The 15,538-nt window shown below is 32.8% G+C and overlaps 1 protein-coding gene across 8 annotated transcripts in view; it reads right to left on the reverse strand.

The window, feature by feature from the left end:
• Vps13 (vacuolar protein sorting 13C) overlaps nucleotides 1-15,538 on the reverse strand; it is a 334,969-nt gene that overhangs the window by 167,285 nt on the left and 152,146 nt on the right. For all 8 annotated transcript variants that reach the window (XM_085815349.1, XM_085815348.1, XM_085815353.1 and 5 more), the window contains 4 exons: nucleotides 9,737-9,916; nucleotides 2,081-2,200; nucleotides 450-575; nucleotides 187-348 (listed from right to left, as the gene is read on the reverse strand). In XM_085815349.1, the coding sequence (XP_085671475.1) occupies nucleotides 187-348; nucleotides 450-575; nucleotides 2,081-2,200; nucleotides 9,737-9,916 (588 nt within the window). The remainder of the gene's footprint in view (nucleotides 1-186; nucleotides 349-449; nucleotides 576-2,080; nucleotides 2,201-9,736; nucleotides 9,917-15,538) is intronic.

The following is a 15,538-nucleotide window of genomic DNA, read 5'->3' on the forward strand; positions in this document are numbered from 1 at the left end:
TAAATATAAATGAAAATTATAGGGTGAAACTATAAACAGAGATTTTATGAAAAAAATTGTACATATTATAATGAACAAACTCACTGTTAAACAAAAATTAAGCAATGGTTCATTATTTTATGAAAAGTCAACCATCTGTAACAGCAGAATAAAATTAATCTGATGCACATAAATATAAAAACACACCTGTCCGAGATTAGTGAGAACATCTATGCTTGTTTTACTGACAGTAAGCTCTAAAATATCTTGAGCAGCAACTTGAATGCTCATTTGAGGAGGGGCAAATACTACTTCATCAGGTTCATCTTCATCTGGACTCAGGTCTAAAGCATCTACTGATTTTGAAAGCTAAAAAGGTGTAGTGAATAAATTATATGTTATAACAAAGAAAAATATGATCGTGCTTTAAATCATGCCTTGCCAAAGATAAAAGAAAAAAAAAATCAAACCTCCATAATTAATTCCCAGGAGCGATGACCTTTTGATGTTTCAATTGGCTCAATCAAGGGCTCCCATACAGCTATTTTTTCATTGTAATACGACATTTCAAGACTAAAGGAACTTCCAATGTATAACTGAAACAACCAGATACAGTACTTCAAATACTCAACTCTGTTACCAATTGTCTGTTATGTAAAACACAAATTATGAACATATAATACTGTTATGAAATGTCCATGCGAGGTGAGATAGCTTCCCGCAAAACAGATTTAGAGTTGCCATAAAATGGCAAGTGAATGCAGGGTTACCACATTTGGCGAGAAATCGCCCATCTGGTGACAAAATTTATGGTATGCCATGGACGGATGGAGAACCTTCTGGAATGAATTCTTACCGGTTTAGCACAGAATGTTCTCGAACACAAGCCGAAAGCTATATAAACCCTGCTGGTCCGCAGTCCGTTCGCGCCTCGTCTAACCAGCTGATAGTCAATCATTGAGCAAATGTCTCAAAGTCAAGTGCATCGAGAGAGAGTCTTTAGTGTATCCTAAGTTAGTGCATCGTCGAGTTTTGTTTTAGAGTGTGCTGAGCTCCAGGAACAACTGAACTGAGTCGAGAGCTGTACTCTTGTGTATCGTCAAGTGCAACACAAGTTGTAGCTTGGAGAGTCTCAAGAGTGCGTAGAGTTCCGAAAATGACCGAGGAAAGTCGGGAACTGTACTCTGGTGCTTTGCAGTGAAGCTGTCTCCACCGTTATAGCCTGATAGTGTAAAGGCTGTATTGCTGATTGTGTTAGCGTGTTTATAGTAGTTCTTTGACGACTGTAACATGATTTTGGAGCTGTCCTGATTAATATTGGTTAAATAAAGTGTGTTTCGATACTTCATCAAGAAGTGTTGTCATTATTCACTCCAAATCTGCACGAATGTGAAGTGAAGGAAGAAAATAACGTGTTACGCTATAAAAGAAAGAAAATAAAATAGAGAAAAGAAAATAATGTACTAATGTGTCAATAAACATTTTAAGTAATTTAATACATCAATAAACAATTTAAAATAACCATAATAAATTTCCAATTGTGCATTTTTATAGCATGCAATATATCTAGGAAATGCTTAAGCTCTGATACTTTCAGTACACATTTGTGCAATAATTCTGAAGTTTAATCTGAGTTTTTACATTCAGTTGTTGAAACTCTGAAGAAATCACATTTTTCCACAGGTGGGGGAATACTGCTACAATAATACTAATGAATTCAGACATGTAATAATTTTGCAAAATTCTTTATTTTTACTATTTACAATTTGAAAAATGAAAGGGAAAAAAACAACTTATCATGTTATTTAATTTTTAAACACTCCCTATAACTTCTTCTAGGTGATTTTTGTATGACTATATTTTTGAATGAATTTTAATTCTATTTCAAGTATTATAATGTTAAGTTCAACAAATCACCTAATGTAATGCATAACACCATAATTTCCATCGAGAAATTTCAGGAACTGAAAACAAGTAAACTAATACATTCTAAAATTGAAGTAATTGAATTTTTTTAAATAAATGACAGTTATAATACAGCTTTCACTCATTAAATTCAATTGCAGCTCATTAAAAATTATTATTATTAATGAAAACTTACATTACTAGTCCAGTCACGAATATCTGCTTGAAAAGATGACTCCATAAGGAGCATGGGAACTGTGCGAGTACCAACACCTGCTTCGAGTGTTATAACTACTTTTCGCATGGTTAAAAGTAACTAAAAAATTAAAAATATGAACTTTAATATTAATAAAAAAATGCAATCAAGTAAAAATTGCACAGTTTAATATATTTTGTTCTTTTAATAGTATGTATCATATGAATAAAAGATGTTTCTCTCTTCATTTCAACTGAAGAATGTAATAATAATGTAGGTGTACAACAAAGGTTAATAAATGCAGAAAACTATTAATAAAAATAGATACACAGTGAATCATTCACACAAATAGGAAATACATAGAAGTTAAAAAAAAGCAATTTTTAAATAAGAACATGTTCAGAAATAATTTTTACGTAATACAAATTTTTAGAAACGAAAACATACCAGGGGTTCATTTGACCCTCAGTCACTGATGAATGACAATGCTAGTCTACATTGGGCAAATCAGGTGGATGATTTTCTGAAAACTGAGACTATTAATCAGATAGAGGTCCTTCCAGAACTCTCGAAGGGTAAGGTTTGTGTTCTCCGTCACCTCAAAGCAGCGACAAATACGTGCTTGGTGTACAACTTCTTAAAATTAGAAATCACCTGCTGTTCCATGGGCTGCAGGATAGGAGTGGTGTTGGGTGGCAGGTAGAGAACCTTTATAAATTTGAACTCTTCGAGTAAATCATCTTCAAGATTTGGTGGGTGAGCAGGGGCATTGTCGAGGACGAGAAGAGCTTGCATGGGTAGGTTGTTTTAGATAGGCTGTAGATATTTTTTAACAGAAGGGCCGAACACCAGGTTTATCCACTCCACAAAGAATTTCCTGGTGACCCACGCCTTCGGATTTGCCCTCCCCATAACTGGCAGTTTTTCTTTTAAAATCTTATGTGACTTAAAGGTTCTGGGATTTTCCAAATGGTATACTAGCAGAGGCTTGATTTTGCAGTCGCCACTGTGCTAGAGTTAATCTATCCTTCATGGGTTTGTGACCTGGCATCGTCTTCTCCTCTGCCGTTATGCAAGTCCTATTCTGCATCCTTTTCCAGAAAAACCCTGTATCGTCAGTTGAAGACTTGCTGGGGGATGTATCCTTTGGCTTCTATCAGTTCGGAAAATGTTTTGATGTAAACCTCAGCGGCCTCACCATACCTGACGATGGAGTGAATGCCGATCTTTTTCCTAAAGTTGTCAAACCAGCCCTGACTGGCTTTAAACAAGTCTTCCGATTCCTGTGTGTGGGATCTGCTTCAGCAAATCACCATAAATCGCCCATGCCTTCTCACAAGTGATGCTGTGTGTTTAGGTTCCTCCTTGAAGCTGCTTCTCTGTCACCCACACCATCAGTAGTTTCTCCATCTTTTCATGGAGAGAGGTCCGGAGCTTAGAAATTACTGTACCGCCCTTAGCTGGTGTTATACCCTTTATCAACTCCTTCTGTTTAAGCACAGTACATACCATTGATGTGCTACTCCCGTATATCCTCACGAAGTCAATTATTTGCAAACCTTGCTCATGTTTTTCTATGATTTCACACTTTAATTCAATAGACATCATCTTCTTCTTCGGACCCATGGTTATAAAAATAAATGTGATTATGTTTTGTAAATGTACAAAAAGCAAAAAACAAAAACCCAACTTATCAAAAATGTTTCAAAAATGAGGGAAACAAGCACACAGACTGAGGTCTAGTCTAAGGTGGGAGAAACTGTTAGACACTGCACATGACACCAACATGTGTGCACATGTTGCGGTCGTGTGCAGTGGTGTAGTGTGCGATTCATCGTATCTCAAATCTTGCTCTCATCTTGAAGCAAAATATCGCTCACTCGGTGGCTCGTATCTCAAAACACTTGGATATTGAGGTACCATTGTAATATGTTTCTGATGCAAAATATGTTAAAATTTAATTAGATAATCTAGATTTCATGTTTTTCACCAATTTCATTTCATTTAGTAATTTTCTTAAATTTTTACACTGCCAAAATCTTGAGCAGAAAAGAAAAGTTTTTATTTATGAAAGTACATTTAAAGGGAATGAATATAAAATTAATATTTATGCACATACAGTTGCAGGTAAACTTGCTAATATACCACTTACTGATGTAAAATAAAAGTAATAAAAAACAATAGCTGATTAAACATTGGATGAATTTTCATAACAAGTTCCGTAAATATCTACAGCAGATTAAAACAATTCGCATCTGATAAAACTTAGTACAAAAAAATTATGTTAAAAATCACTGTGAGTGGGAAATGGGTTTAGCATAATTTAAGTTTTATTAAGATATGGCAATGTATACGATATATAAGATATGGCCTTAGCCTTTTCAAAGAATATGTCATTAAAATTTGCTCCATAGCATTTTTTTTTTTTTTTTTTCCCATTCACACTCAGCAATTAATAATTTTTCTAGAATTGCCCTTGAAAGAAATGACCTAAATTTTGCCATAATTATCCTCACTTTACCAAATATCCATTCTCATTTTACATTACTATAAAGAACAGACAAATGTGACAGAGCAATACAAGGAGATTTCACTGGTTTTTCTTCCTTCGGCCACTCCAGTGTTATGAAATCACTAAGTCACTCCAATTTACTCATCTCTCAAGTGAAATTTCATGAAGCAAATCTTCGATCTGAAATTTATAAAATTCTGCTTATCAATGGCTCTAAATTCATTTTCAGCTTTATGGTATTTTTCATTTTTTTAGTTACCTCTAATTCCAACTCGTCATGTTCCACAAAGTATACAACGAGGCTTACACAAGTAAGGTATAAGGTCATTGCCCACGTGCATGTGTTCCCTTCTTCCTGAATTCCTTTGTCTTGTGTCACACTCCGACTCCTCCACCACGTGACTGGTGCCGGCGCACGTTCAGCTGTTCAGTCTACCTACAGCCTTTGCCAGAGTTAGTCGATTTCTTAGCCGTGTTGCGTAATTCAATGTGTTTGACTGTACTGTATTGTTCAGAGCTGTTTCAAATTTTTTTGGTTGCTGGACAGTACTTTGTGGTGGGCATCTTACGTTAAAAGAAAACAAGTGAACTTGTCTATGGAGCAAAAGTTGGGGGCATTAAAAAGACTGGATAAGGGAGAAAGTGACAGTTTTTAGATTTAAAGTTTAGTTTTAGTAAAAGACAGTTTTTAGATTTTTTAGGCTAAGGACTTGGGAGTCAGCAAAAGTATAATTGGATAAAGAAGCACACATAAACTGAATCAGATTATATTAAAAGAATGTGCACCGAATCATTGAAGGAAATTAAAAGTATGTAGGAAAGTAAGTTTAATGAAGTAAATGAAGTCTTTACATTTGATTTCAGCAAACAAGAGAGAAGGGCACGCCAATTAGTGGGCCAGTCTTGCAAGAGAAGAAATTGAAATTTTATGAAGAATTTTAAAAAAGATGAAGATCCTAAATTTATTCATATGCACTGGCTGGTTTGATTTCTGGAAGAAACGATATGGAGTGCAACAGCTTAGTACTTGTGAGGAAAAACTATCTGGGGACATAGAAGGTATGTCTCAATTCAAGGAAAACTTAGTGAAATTTATCGAAGTTGGAGGTTTGATCGCAGAGCAATTGTAAAATTGAGATGAAACATGGTTAAATTATAAATTGTTACTAGTGAAAAGTCTTGCCTTCAAGAAAAAAGAGTTAGCCCCTGGTTTTAAAAGAAACATGGAGCATACAGTAATGCAACAGTTGACTACAAATTAAAACTTGGTGTCTAGGAAAATCAAAAAACCACTTTCGTTTAAGCACATTAAAATGGATAAACTTTCAATCTGGTATCTCAACCAGTCAAATGTCTGGATAAGCTGTTCAATTTTCAAAAAATGGTCACATAAAGTATTTGTTCCATTGGTTGAGCAGTGTTTAAAATCTAAAAACTTGCCAAGGAAGGCTATTCTGATTTTGGACAACACGTTTTCGCATTCAGACATTGATGATTTAAAAAATGAGGAGATATAAGCAATGTTTTTAGCACCCAATGTCACATGATTATGCCAGCCAACGGACCACCAAGGAGTTTTGGTTAGTCCCAAGAGAAGACGTAGGTGCAAGCTGTTATCCTCTCTGCAAACAATGATGGTCAAGGTCTTATCCAGTACTTAAAAAAAAAAAAAAAAGAAAAAAAAGAAAGAAAAAAACAGGCTAATCTTTGGAATATGGTAACAGGTAGTTTGGCGACATTTTGGTAAGGCGATAAAGTTTACTAGCTAGGACTTTAGCAGTGTACATGGATAAAGTCAAGAGTGTGCGCAATGCCATTTTTGTGCAATTCTGGGATGTTTTTTTAAGTGAAAATAGGTCGACGTGTACATGGATACCGTGTATGTGCAATTCTTAAAAACGCGACAAGCAGTGAGCGATTCTGCACTTTCTCCCAATCTTCGTCATGATTACGCATTTTTGTTTCATAAAAGTTCTAGCATAAGTGTAATTCGGCTAGCAGATTGTTGGAAAAAAATTTGTGAGTAAAAAAAAAAAAAAAAAAAAAAAAAAAAAACATGCCTTTATTTCGTGAAAACAAAATGGCGTCAAAAAAAAAAAAAAAAAAAACTAGCAGGTTGCTGTAGCAGGGTTGGTCGCCAAATTACCATAATTCAAAGATTAACCAAAAATTACCCTATTAGAATTAGTTGGATGGGTGGCGGATGCCTGGAGCGAGTTAGTCATTAACACTAGTTCGTTCCTGGCGAAAATCCTTGATCACGAGGGAAATGAGCTCGTTGAACATGATGATGCACAAAATGTAAACTTAACTCGACCTCCTGAAAAGAGTTCCTGGATGTGCAGAAGCTGATGAAAATGATGTCAAACAGTGGTTCCAGAATGATACTGAGCAAGACATTACGTCCAGTGCATAAATTATTGCTGGTATCATAGTTCCTGAAGAAATGCTGGAAAATGCTGAAGACATTGACTTCCGTAAAGGACTCCACCGTAAAAACCTCTAAAATATCACATAGTGAGGAACTAAAAGCTGTCGAAACCTCTTTACAGTATTTTGAACAACAAGATGCATCAGTAATGCAGGGCTTGTACACATTTCTGCACTCTGAAATTAAGTACTTTTAAGGACCATTAAAGAAAAAAATTAAGGACCTATGAGCAAGGAAATTGAATAAATTCAATTAAAAATACCTATGCCTGAACTCCACTTTTGTAATACTATCCTAAAAATAAATAGATCTGTAAGTAAGATACATTATTATTAAACATGAATTATCATAATTATTAAAAAAATCTGAAATGTTTCAGATTTTAAATTACGTATTTTAAAACACTTGCTTCCGGTAGAAAAATTTCATGTTTTGTATGATCCCTTGATCACGAGGTTGCAAGACACTTGTTGTATTCAGAGGCAAAAAGATAAGCTTTAAAGCTTTCAATACAACATTGGGGTGAGTGAGACAATTATCATTGAAACCATACACTTTTCTCGTAAGAATTGCTCATCTAACTTTATGATCGAATCGGTGAACATCGTAGCCACCATCCATGCCTTTTTTGTTTGCTATATATTTGACCGGTAGTGTTCTTGCATTCTTAACCCCTTAACTGCCGCCGAAAATGTACAAGATTCATTTTCCAGTGCCACTTTTTCACACAGGCGCGCGTAGTTATGCAATGTATTAGGGGGAAAATAAGTGCAAGTTTTACTTTCTAAAAACTATTTACTTTCACAAAATAAAGAATAAAAGAAAAAAATGAATGCACAAAATTTAATGTTTTGAGTAAAAGTATAATAAAAAGATGCAAGTATAATAAAAATTATGTTTTTATAATAAAAAAGATCCCTAAAATGGAGTTTCGATCAATTTATTTTTAGATCTGTAAAGTGTAATATCAGGTTTCAGTGTTATATCTTGTGAAATCAGTATGCCTAAAAAAACATATATTTCTTCTGACCTGGTTGAATACCACAATTTTGCTTTTGATTTTTTGTTTGCAAGGTGTTGGTTCATATACTTGTCTACAAAACGGTTAGTTTCAGTAACAATATGAAGAACAAGCAGTTCATCAAAAAATAATTCAAAAAAGAAAAATGGGTTTGAAACATCCGTTATATCTTTCTTTATTCCTGGAACCTACTGCAAAAAGTAAACGAAAACAGAGGACACAGAATTTAAAAAAATACGTTTTACTCAAACAACACCACAGCGCAGTCATTACTTTCACCACTTTAGACACACCCCTCTCTCCAATTTCTCCCCACACTTTTCTGAAATAGTATCCTTTTTCGCATACTTTGTCAAGGTCATTGTGGTGTTGCATTCCAAATCTTTGTGAATAATTTTATCGGTAGCAGTGCAAAGCAAATTATAGTAGTTTGGAAGGGCATATATATACGCACGTGGCAGTTAAGGGGTTAAAACACCACAGTTTCAAACTTTTGCTAATAACAAAAGTAGTTATTCAGAACCATCCAAATTGCATCTTACAAATAGCATAATCTGTCTTTAGATAGTGAACCCCTGAACACGTTTGTCCCTTAAATGATAAAGTTTTATTGGGTAAGCAGTGGTAAAATAATCCAGTTTCATCTGTGTTGAAGACATCTTTTGTTTCATATTCTTTAAGTATTGAATGCAACATGGACTGAAACCAATTTACTGTCATGGTCAGTAAAACTTGACTAGCTTCAACCGCAAATATTATTTTTTAGTACTGTGCCATTTCTTTTCTTGAAATGTTCCAACCATCCTGGATTTGCAGAATATGTAATAATACCAATTTGTTTAGCAAGTTCATTGTTAAAGTTCCTAATATGGGAGCATTCTGAGATCTTGCTTATTTGAACCAAACAAGTGAAGTCGTCTCTAAATCCTGGTGCTTAGCCATTTTCCTCCGCTTTCGCTCTGGCTCAAACTTACTCCATTCAAACATGTCTGTAATTTACTCTTTTTTTTTTTTTTTTAATTATTGTTGATAATGTAGAGTTAGAAATATGAAAATTTTTACAGATTTCCAATTCTGTATTCTGTTTGTGATCAACAGCCTTAAAAAGCTCCATCTTCATTTTAAGTGAAATTCAAGTTTGCTTTCCATCTGAGTTCTTTGCCATTGTGCTTTTAAAAAAAATTCTAAAACAGAAAAAAAAAGGACGAACCGAAATCACTGATTTTTACACTGCAATGTACTCGTCAACAAATTCCATAGCCAATTGATGAGATGTTGTTTTTGTGTGGCGTTTTGTAGGGGTGGAGGGTGAAAGTAGCTTGGACAAAAAAAAAAAAAAAAAAAAAAAAACTGCCTCCTGTCACAGGCTATTCCGATGGCAGTTCAAAGCCAAATTAGCCTCCTTTCTACGAAACATGTACACCCTTCTTTTATCTCACCTGTGCAGCTGGTATTTTCCGTATTTTGTTCATTCCCAAAAGGGAAGTTTTTTCATGTTAAGAGAAACACAAAATGCATGAAAATACATAGCAATTTGTCAGAACTGTTGTATTATTTCATGTTAACCAATATTCGTCTTAAGCATTTTCTCGCAAATGTGTTTCACTGTACATATATTTTACTATAGAAAAGCATGCAAAAATACTTAACTATGACTAAAATAAAGCCATCACTTTAGAAACAAAACATTACCTGCTGATGAATTTCTGGCTGAGCCACTATATCTTGTAAGGAATCTTCTTTTTCTATCGAAATAGCCTCTTCAGCAGCAACTGTTTCCAAGAACCAAAATTTTTCATCTTTCAAAGATTTAACTGTCCATAAATCACTATAATATTTTTCTTCTACAGTAGCTTTATCTTCAACTTTAACCTAGTAAGTCAATAGAAACACGTTTTTAAATTTATTATACCTTTTCAAGTTAGCATATTGCATGAAATTTGAGAATCTTATAATACCATTAAAGATTAGCTTTTGCAATACACTAAAATAGGTAAAAAAGACATTTCAAATTCAAATGTTAATAAACTATATGGTTGTCTTATCTTCAGCTGTGCATAATTACTCTCACTTACTAAATGATTAAGAAAAGATATAAAATCTTAAATACCGTAATTTCCGGAAGAAACGCTGCGGCATTTACGTGTTTAAAACTTAAATTTTTAGCGGGTGCAGCATTTAGATGCACTAAAAATTAAATATATTTCCTATGATGGTCATTGTACATAGTTTGGATGGTTTTGTCATTGTATATAGACTGGTGCTGTTCCCACACAAAAGACTACTCAGTTGCTTTTTGCGAACATTATTATGTTTACATTCTTTCCCTCAAACAGACCTACATGACTTATTCACCCTAAACGGGATCTCAGAACAATAACATTCTTCCCCCTTTCAAATCAACATTCTCATCAGTTTGAATAGTCTCTCTCATCTGCCATTCGATGAATCTTCCAGGACCCCCATCCTCTCCCCACCTGCCTCACAATAACGAACTCTGACGTATTTTCCTTTCTGCATAAATCAATTTTTCTTGGCATTCTGCCAGATACAGATCCCATCAGTTTGGGTACAAGTACTTGTTGAATAGTTTTTAAGTAAGAAGGGAGCGGAAAATTTTTGAAAATGGCACCTAAACGGCACAGAAGTTATACTGCTGGTTTTAAGCTTAATGTAATTTCATGTGCTGAGCAAATTGGAAATAGAGCAGCAGCTCGCGAGTTTGAAGTGGACAAGAGATGTATTCGACATTGGAGAACTGAAAAAGAACTTCTTAAAAATATGCCACAACAGAAACAAGCCAAAAAAAGTGGTACTGTAAGGTGGCCAAATCTAGAGGATGACCTAGCAAACTGGACAAAAGAGCAACGAGGAAAGGGAATGGCAATTTCGACTGTAAAAATTCGCTTACAAGCAAAATTTATAGCAAAAAAATTGAACATAAATGATTTTAAAGGAGGGCCTCGCTGGTGTAGTAGATTTATGAAAAGAAAAAATATTTCTGTACATACTAGAACAACAGTCAGGGAATAATTACCAATGGACTGGCAGGATTTTTCTAAAATATGTGACAGATATTATTGACAAAAAAAAAAAAACTTCTTCGGTCACAGATAATAAATAGGGATGAAATGGCATTAGCTTTCGACTCTCCTGCAAACAGAACTGTTGATGAAACTGGTGCAAAAACTGTATCTGTGCTTACGACGGGGCATGAAAGAACATCATTTACATGTGTGTTAGCTTGTGCCACAAACAACGACAGGCTAAAGACAATGATCATTTTTAAACGAAAGACTATTCCGAAGGGAAATTTTCCTAATGACGTAATTATTTGTGCAAACGAGAACGGCTGGATGTGCAAAACAATCATGTATGAGTGACTACAAAAAGTTTGGCAGTGTCATAAGGGATCTTTTCTCCAACCGAAGGGGTTATTCATAACGGATTCTATGCGTGCTCATTTACTTGAGTCAGTGAAAACCAGATGTCAAAAATTGTCTACGACCGTAGCTGCAGCGTTTCTGTGTAATTTTAATTTTTTTCCCGCCATTTTTCTTGAGTGCGGCCTTTCTTCCGGAAATTACGGTAATCATAATTTAGAATTTAAGTTATTTAAAAACATACAGTTTAAAGTAATGAAAATAATATGGTTACCGATCTAATAATATATAATTAGAAGTAACATTGAATTAAAATTCTGAAATAAATATTGTTACATGCTATATGTTTCCTATTTTGTCGCTTTGTGATAGATTTGGCTAATAATAGCTTATTTAATGATATTTTGTTAGGAATCTTCTAGCTAACTTAGTATTGCATATCAATCAGCGGGGAAAAGATAATGCTTCCCTTAACCATTAATTTTTTTTAGCTATTAACCAGGCAAATGAACGAAATCCTGAATTATCAATATTTCATCTCCAATTTAAATCTCAGTGTTTCTTGTTATGGCTGCATATATTTTTTCATGTTTTATCTCCGTGTAATATTCCCTTAGAAAGTTTTCTAGTAAAACAGCTCTCGCTAAGCTGAGATTTCTGGATAATAAATTATGTATTTTGCTTCATACTGTAGTACAAAAAAGCAATATATTCATTTAATGTTCTTATAGAAAACGTGTTGCGCAGCCATTGATAATTTTACAGCAGCTTTGACAGAATTCTGTATTTTTATATTTTCTTTATAATTAAACGATGATAACTGTTTTGTAACTTTACTTTTATTGCAGAAATAAATTTGAAGTTGAAAAGATAAAATCATTTTTAAAATCTGTCCTATCAAGACTAAAATTCCAGAAATCTCTTTGTGGAAATGAATGATAACTCTGTGGAGAAATTATTAATTTGTTTGTTAAGATTATGCATCTTTGCTTAACAGCAGTAGAGGAAAGAAATATATTCAATTAACATTTTTTGAGAAAACTAGTCTTGCAGTCATTTGACAGTTTTGTAAGAATTTTTATATTTAATAGATTTAACAGATTTCTGTATTTATACATTTCCTTTTTAGTTGAATAATGTTCATTGTTTTCATATTCATTTATGCAATAAACTTTACTTTTATTACATAAATGAATTTGAAGTTGAAAAGATATAATTATTTTTAAATTTTGTTCTATCAAGACTAAAATTCCAGAAATATGTTTATGAAATGAATGATAACTCTGCGGAGAGATCATTAATTTATTTGTTAAGATTATGTATTTTTTTTCTTTAACAGCAGTAAAGAAAAACAATATTTTCTCAAGAAACATCAAATGAATTTTATTGTTTCATTTAATGTTTTATGAATTTATTACATTCATTTAATGTTTTTTGAGAAAACTTTTCTTGCATTCATTCATAGTTTTGTAAGAATTCTGATATTTAATTGCTTTAAAAGATTTCTTTCTGTATTTATATATATCCTTTATATTTAATAATATTAATTATTTTGCAACTTTACTTTTATTTTTACTGCATAAGTAAAAGTTTAAAAAATAAAATCATTTTTAAAATATAAAAGAAGACCACAATGGTAGAAATTTGCTTATGAAACTGGATGATAAATCTATGGAAAAACTAAATATGTATTTGTTTATTTAGATTGTGTACTTTGCTTGAAACTGCAGTACAGTAAAACAATACTTCCATTTAGAGTTTTTTGAAAAAAAATTAACCTTGCAAACATTAATAATTTTGTAAGAATTCTAATATTTATTTGTTTTGATAGAAATCTATACTTATATATTACCCTTGCAATTAAATGATGCTAATTGTTTTGTGACATAAATTTGATTTTTATTGCATAAGTAAATCTGAAGTCGAAAAGATAAAATAATTTTTAAAATATGCCTCATAAAGACTAAAGTACCAGAAATCGATTTCATGAAACTGAATGATAAATATTTGTTTCTTAAGATTATGCACTTTGTTTCAAACTGCAGTACACGAAAACAATAAATTCTTTGACATTTCTCGAGAAAACTTGGTTTGCTGCCGTTGATAATTTTGTAAGAATTTCTATATTTAATGCCTTTGATAGAATTCTGTATTTATATGTTTTCTTTAGTTAAATAATGTAATTGTTTTATTATTTAATTGTATTTATTTTTAACATTACTTTTATTCTTATCACATAATAAACTGCAGAAAACTAATATATCTTGTTACTGGTGTTTTACTTTAATGTAGTATATTTGGTAAAAAGCAAATCGTATTAAATCTATTATCGCAGTTTTTCTTAAGGATACAATGAATGCTTGCAATGTAGTACAGTCAAAAGTAGTTAATTCGGACACCCACAATCCGGAATGATCTATAATCCGGACCTCAAAGCTACAAACTTTCTGCGCATGCGTCGCGTTGACGCATAGGCGTTTATGCATGCGCATTTAATGTATAACGGATAAGCTAAAATTATCTAATTATTTATTTCATTTAATGTTGCAGATTGCGTTCTTCCTTAATCTTCAAATTGGTCCGGCATTTTTTGCAGACTGTTAGAGCAATTTTATAAAAGTAAGCTTTAACTTTCGATTATGTCAAATAGAATTTCCGATGCTGGAGCTCCCAAAGGATCTACAAAGCGAAAGTATGTTTCGATGTCTATCAAACATAAAGTGGAATTGCTGAAAAAAATGGATAAAGGCATATCCCTTATTTCTCTAACCATTCCGAAATCTGTTTATCAATTTCACGCTGCTCGGCGGCGGGGAAAGGGGGGCGCCGCGGCGCGCAATTAATTGGAAGTGATCTGTCAGCACTATCCTTATCTTCAGGGCAGATGTTTTTATTTTATTTGGCTTATAATTCCTTACTAAATGTAGTACTTCATCTTGATGTACTCCATCTTTGATATGATTTAAATCAAATTCCTCGTTATCATAATTCGCTTCTGATAGTGAAGAAAGTGACACAGAGGCTATTGGAAACGAAAAAATTTCGATTGACAAATTAGTCGGTATTCTCAACACAGCAATTATAGGACTTGAACAGCAGAACTTTGTAACTGAACAAAAAATTATGTCTGTTTATAGAATTAAAGAGAAAGTATTATCACACAAAACGAAGCAACTTAAACAACTTACATCGAAAGAAATGTTTAATAAAGTAAACAAATAAATATTAAACTACATATTTTTTTTTGTAAATTTTGATACCCTTTAGATCATAATTGTTCTTTATTTCATAAATTACGGTTTCATATTTTTAATTTTAGAATTTCTGCATGCCATCTTACGAGATTTAAACTGATGATCTATAATCCGGAAAAATCGATAATCCGGAATCGCCGAAGTCCCGACGAGTCCGGATTAATGACTTTTGACTGTATTAGGTTCATTAGTTCTAATTTCTATCGAATATTTGTCTCTTTAAAATTATGCACATTTGTTCAACAGAGAAGAAAACTGCATTATGTTCTTGTTATCAGGAAATGATAAAATATTTAAACTTTAGAAAAATACAAGGAATACAAAATTTAACAAAAAAAAAAAAAAAAAACATATTAATTATTAAGCTTATTTTTCTGCATAAATCAATATGTAACACAAGGACATAATAATGTTTTCACAACTGTTGCAAAAAGGGGTAAATTTGCGAACATTTGGCCGTCATTAAGACATCATGATATGACGTTTTAGATTGATGATTTCGCAACCGAAATATAACCTGAAAAAGACACAATGATATTTATGCCATGAAAACCTAATCAGCAAAGACGTAATAAAGACATCTTTGTAACGGCAGCAAAACAGTGGATTTTCGCGGACATCTGGGTATCTTAAAGACAATATATTGCAACATTTTTGCAACATCATCAGCGACGAGTTTGCAACATCTTTGGGACATTGCCATGATACTTAGGATCATAGATACTTATTAATTAAATTATTAAATTTTCAACATATTGAAGATTATAATAATCTGCTAAATATAATATTAATATACATGCAGTTCTGAAGTTATTAATATACTTACATTTACTCAATACTTTTTCGAGCTCAAAAGG

Source organism: Stegodyphus dumicola, chromosome 4, assembly GCF_044657685.1.
Source record: "Stegodyphus dumicola isolate Sdum_Otavi_A_Nest chromosome 4, ASM4465768v1".
NCBI lineage: Eukaryota > Metazoa > Arthropoda > Arachnida > Araneae > Eresidae > Stegodyphus > Stegodyphus dumicola.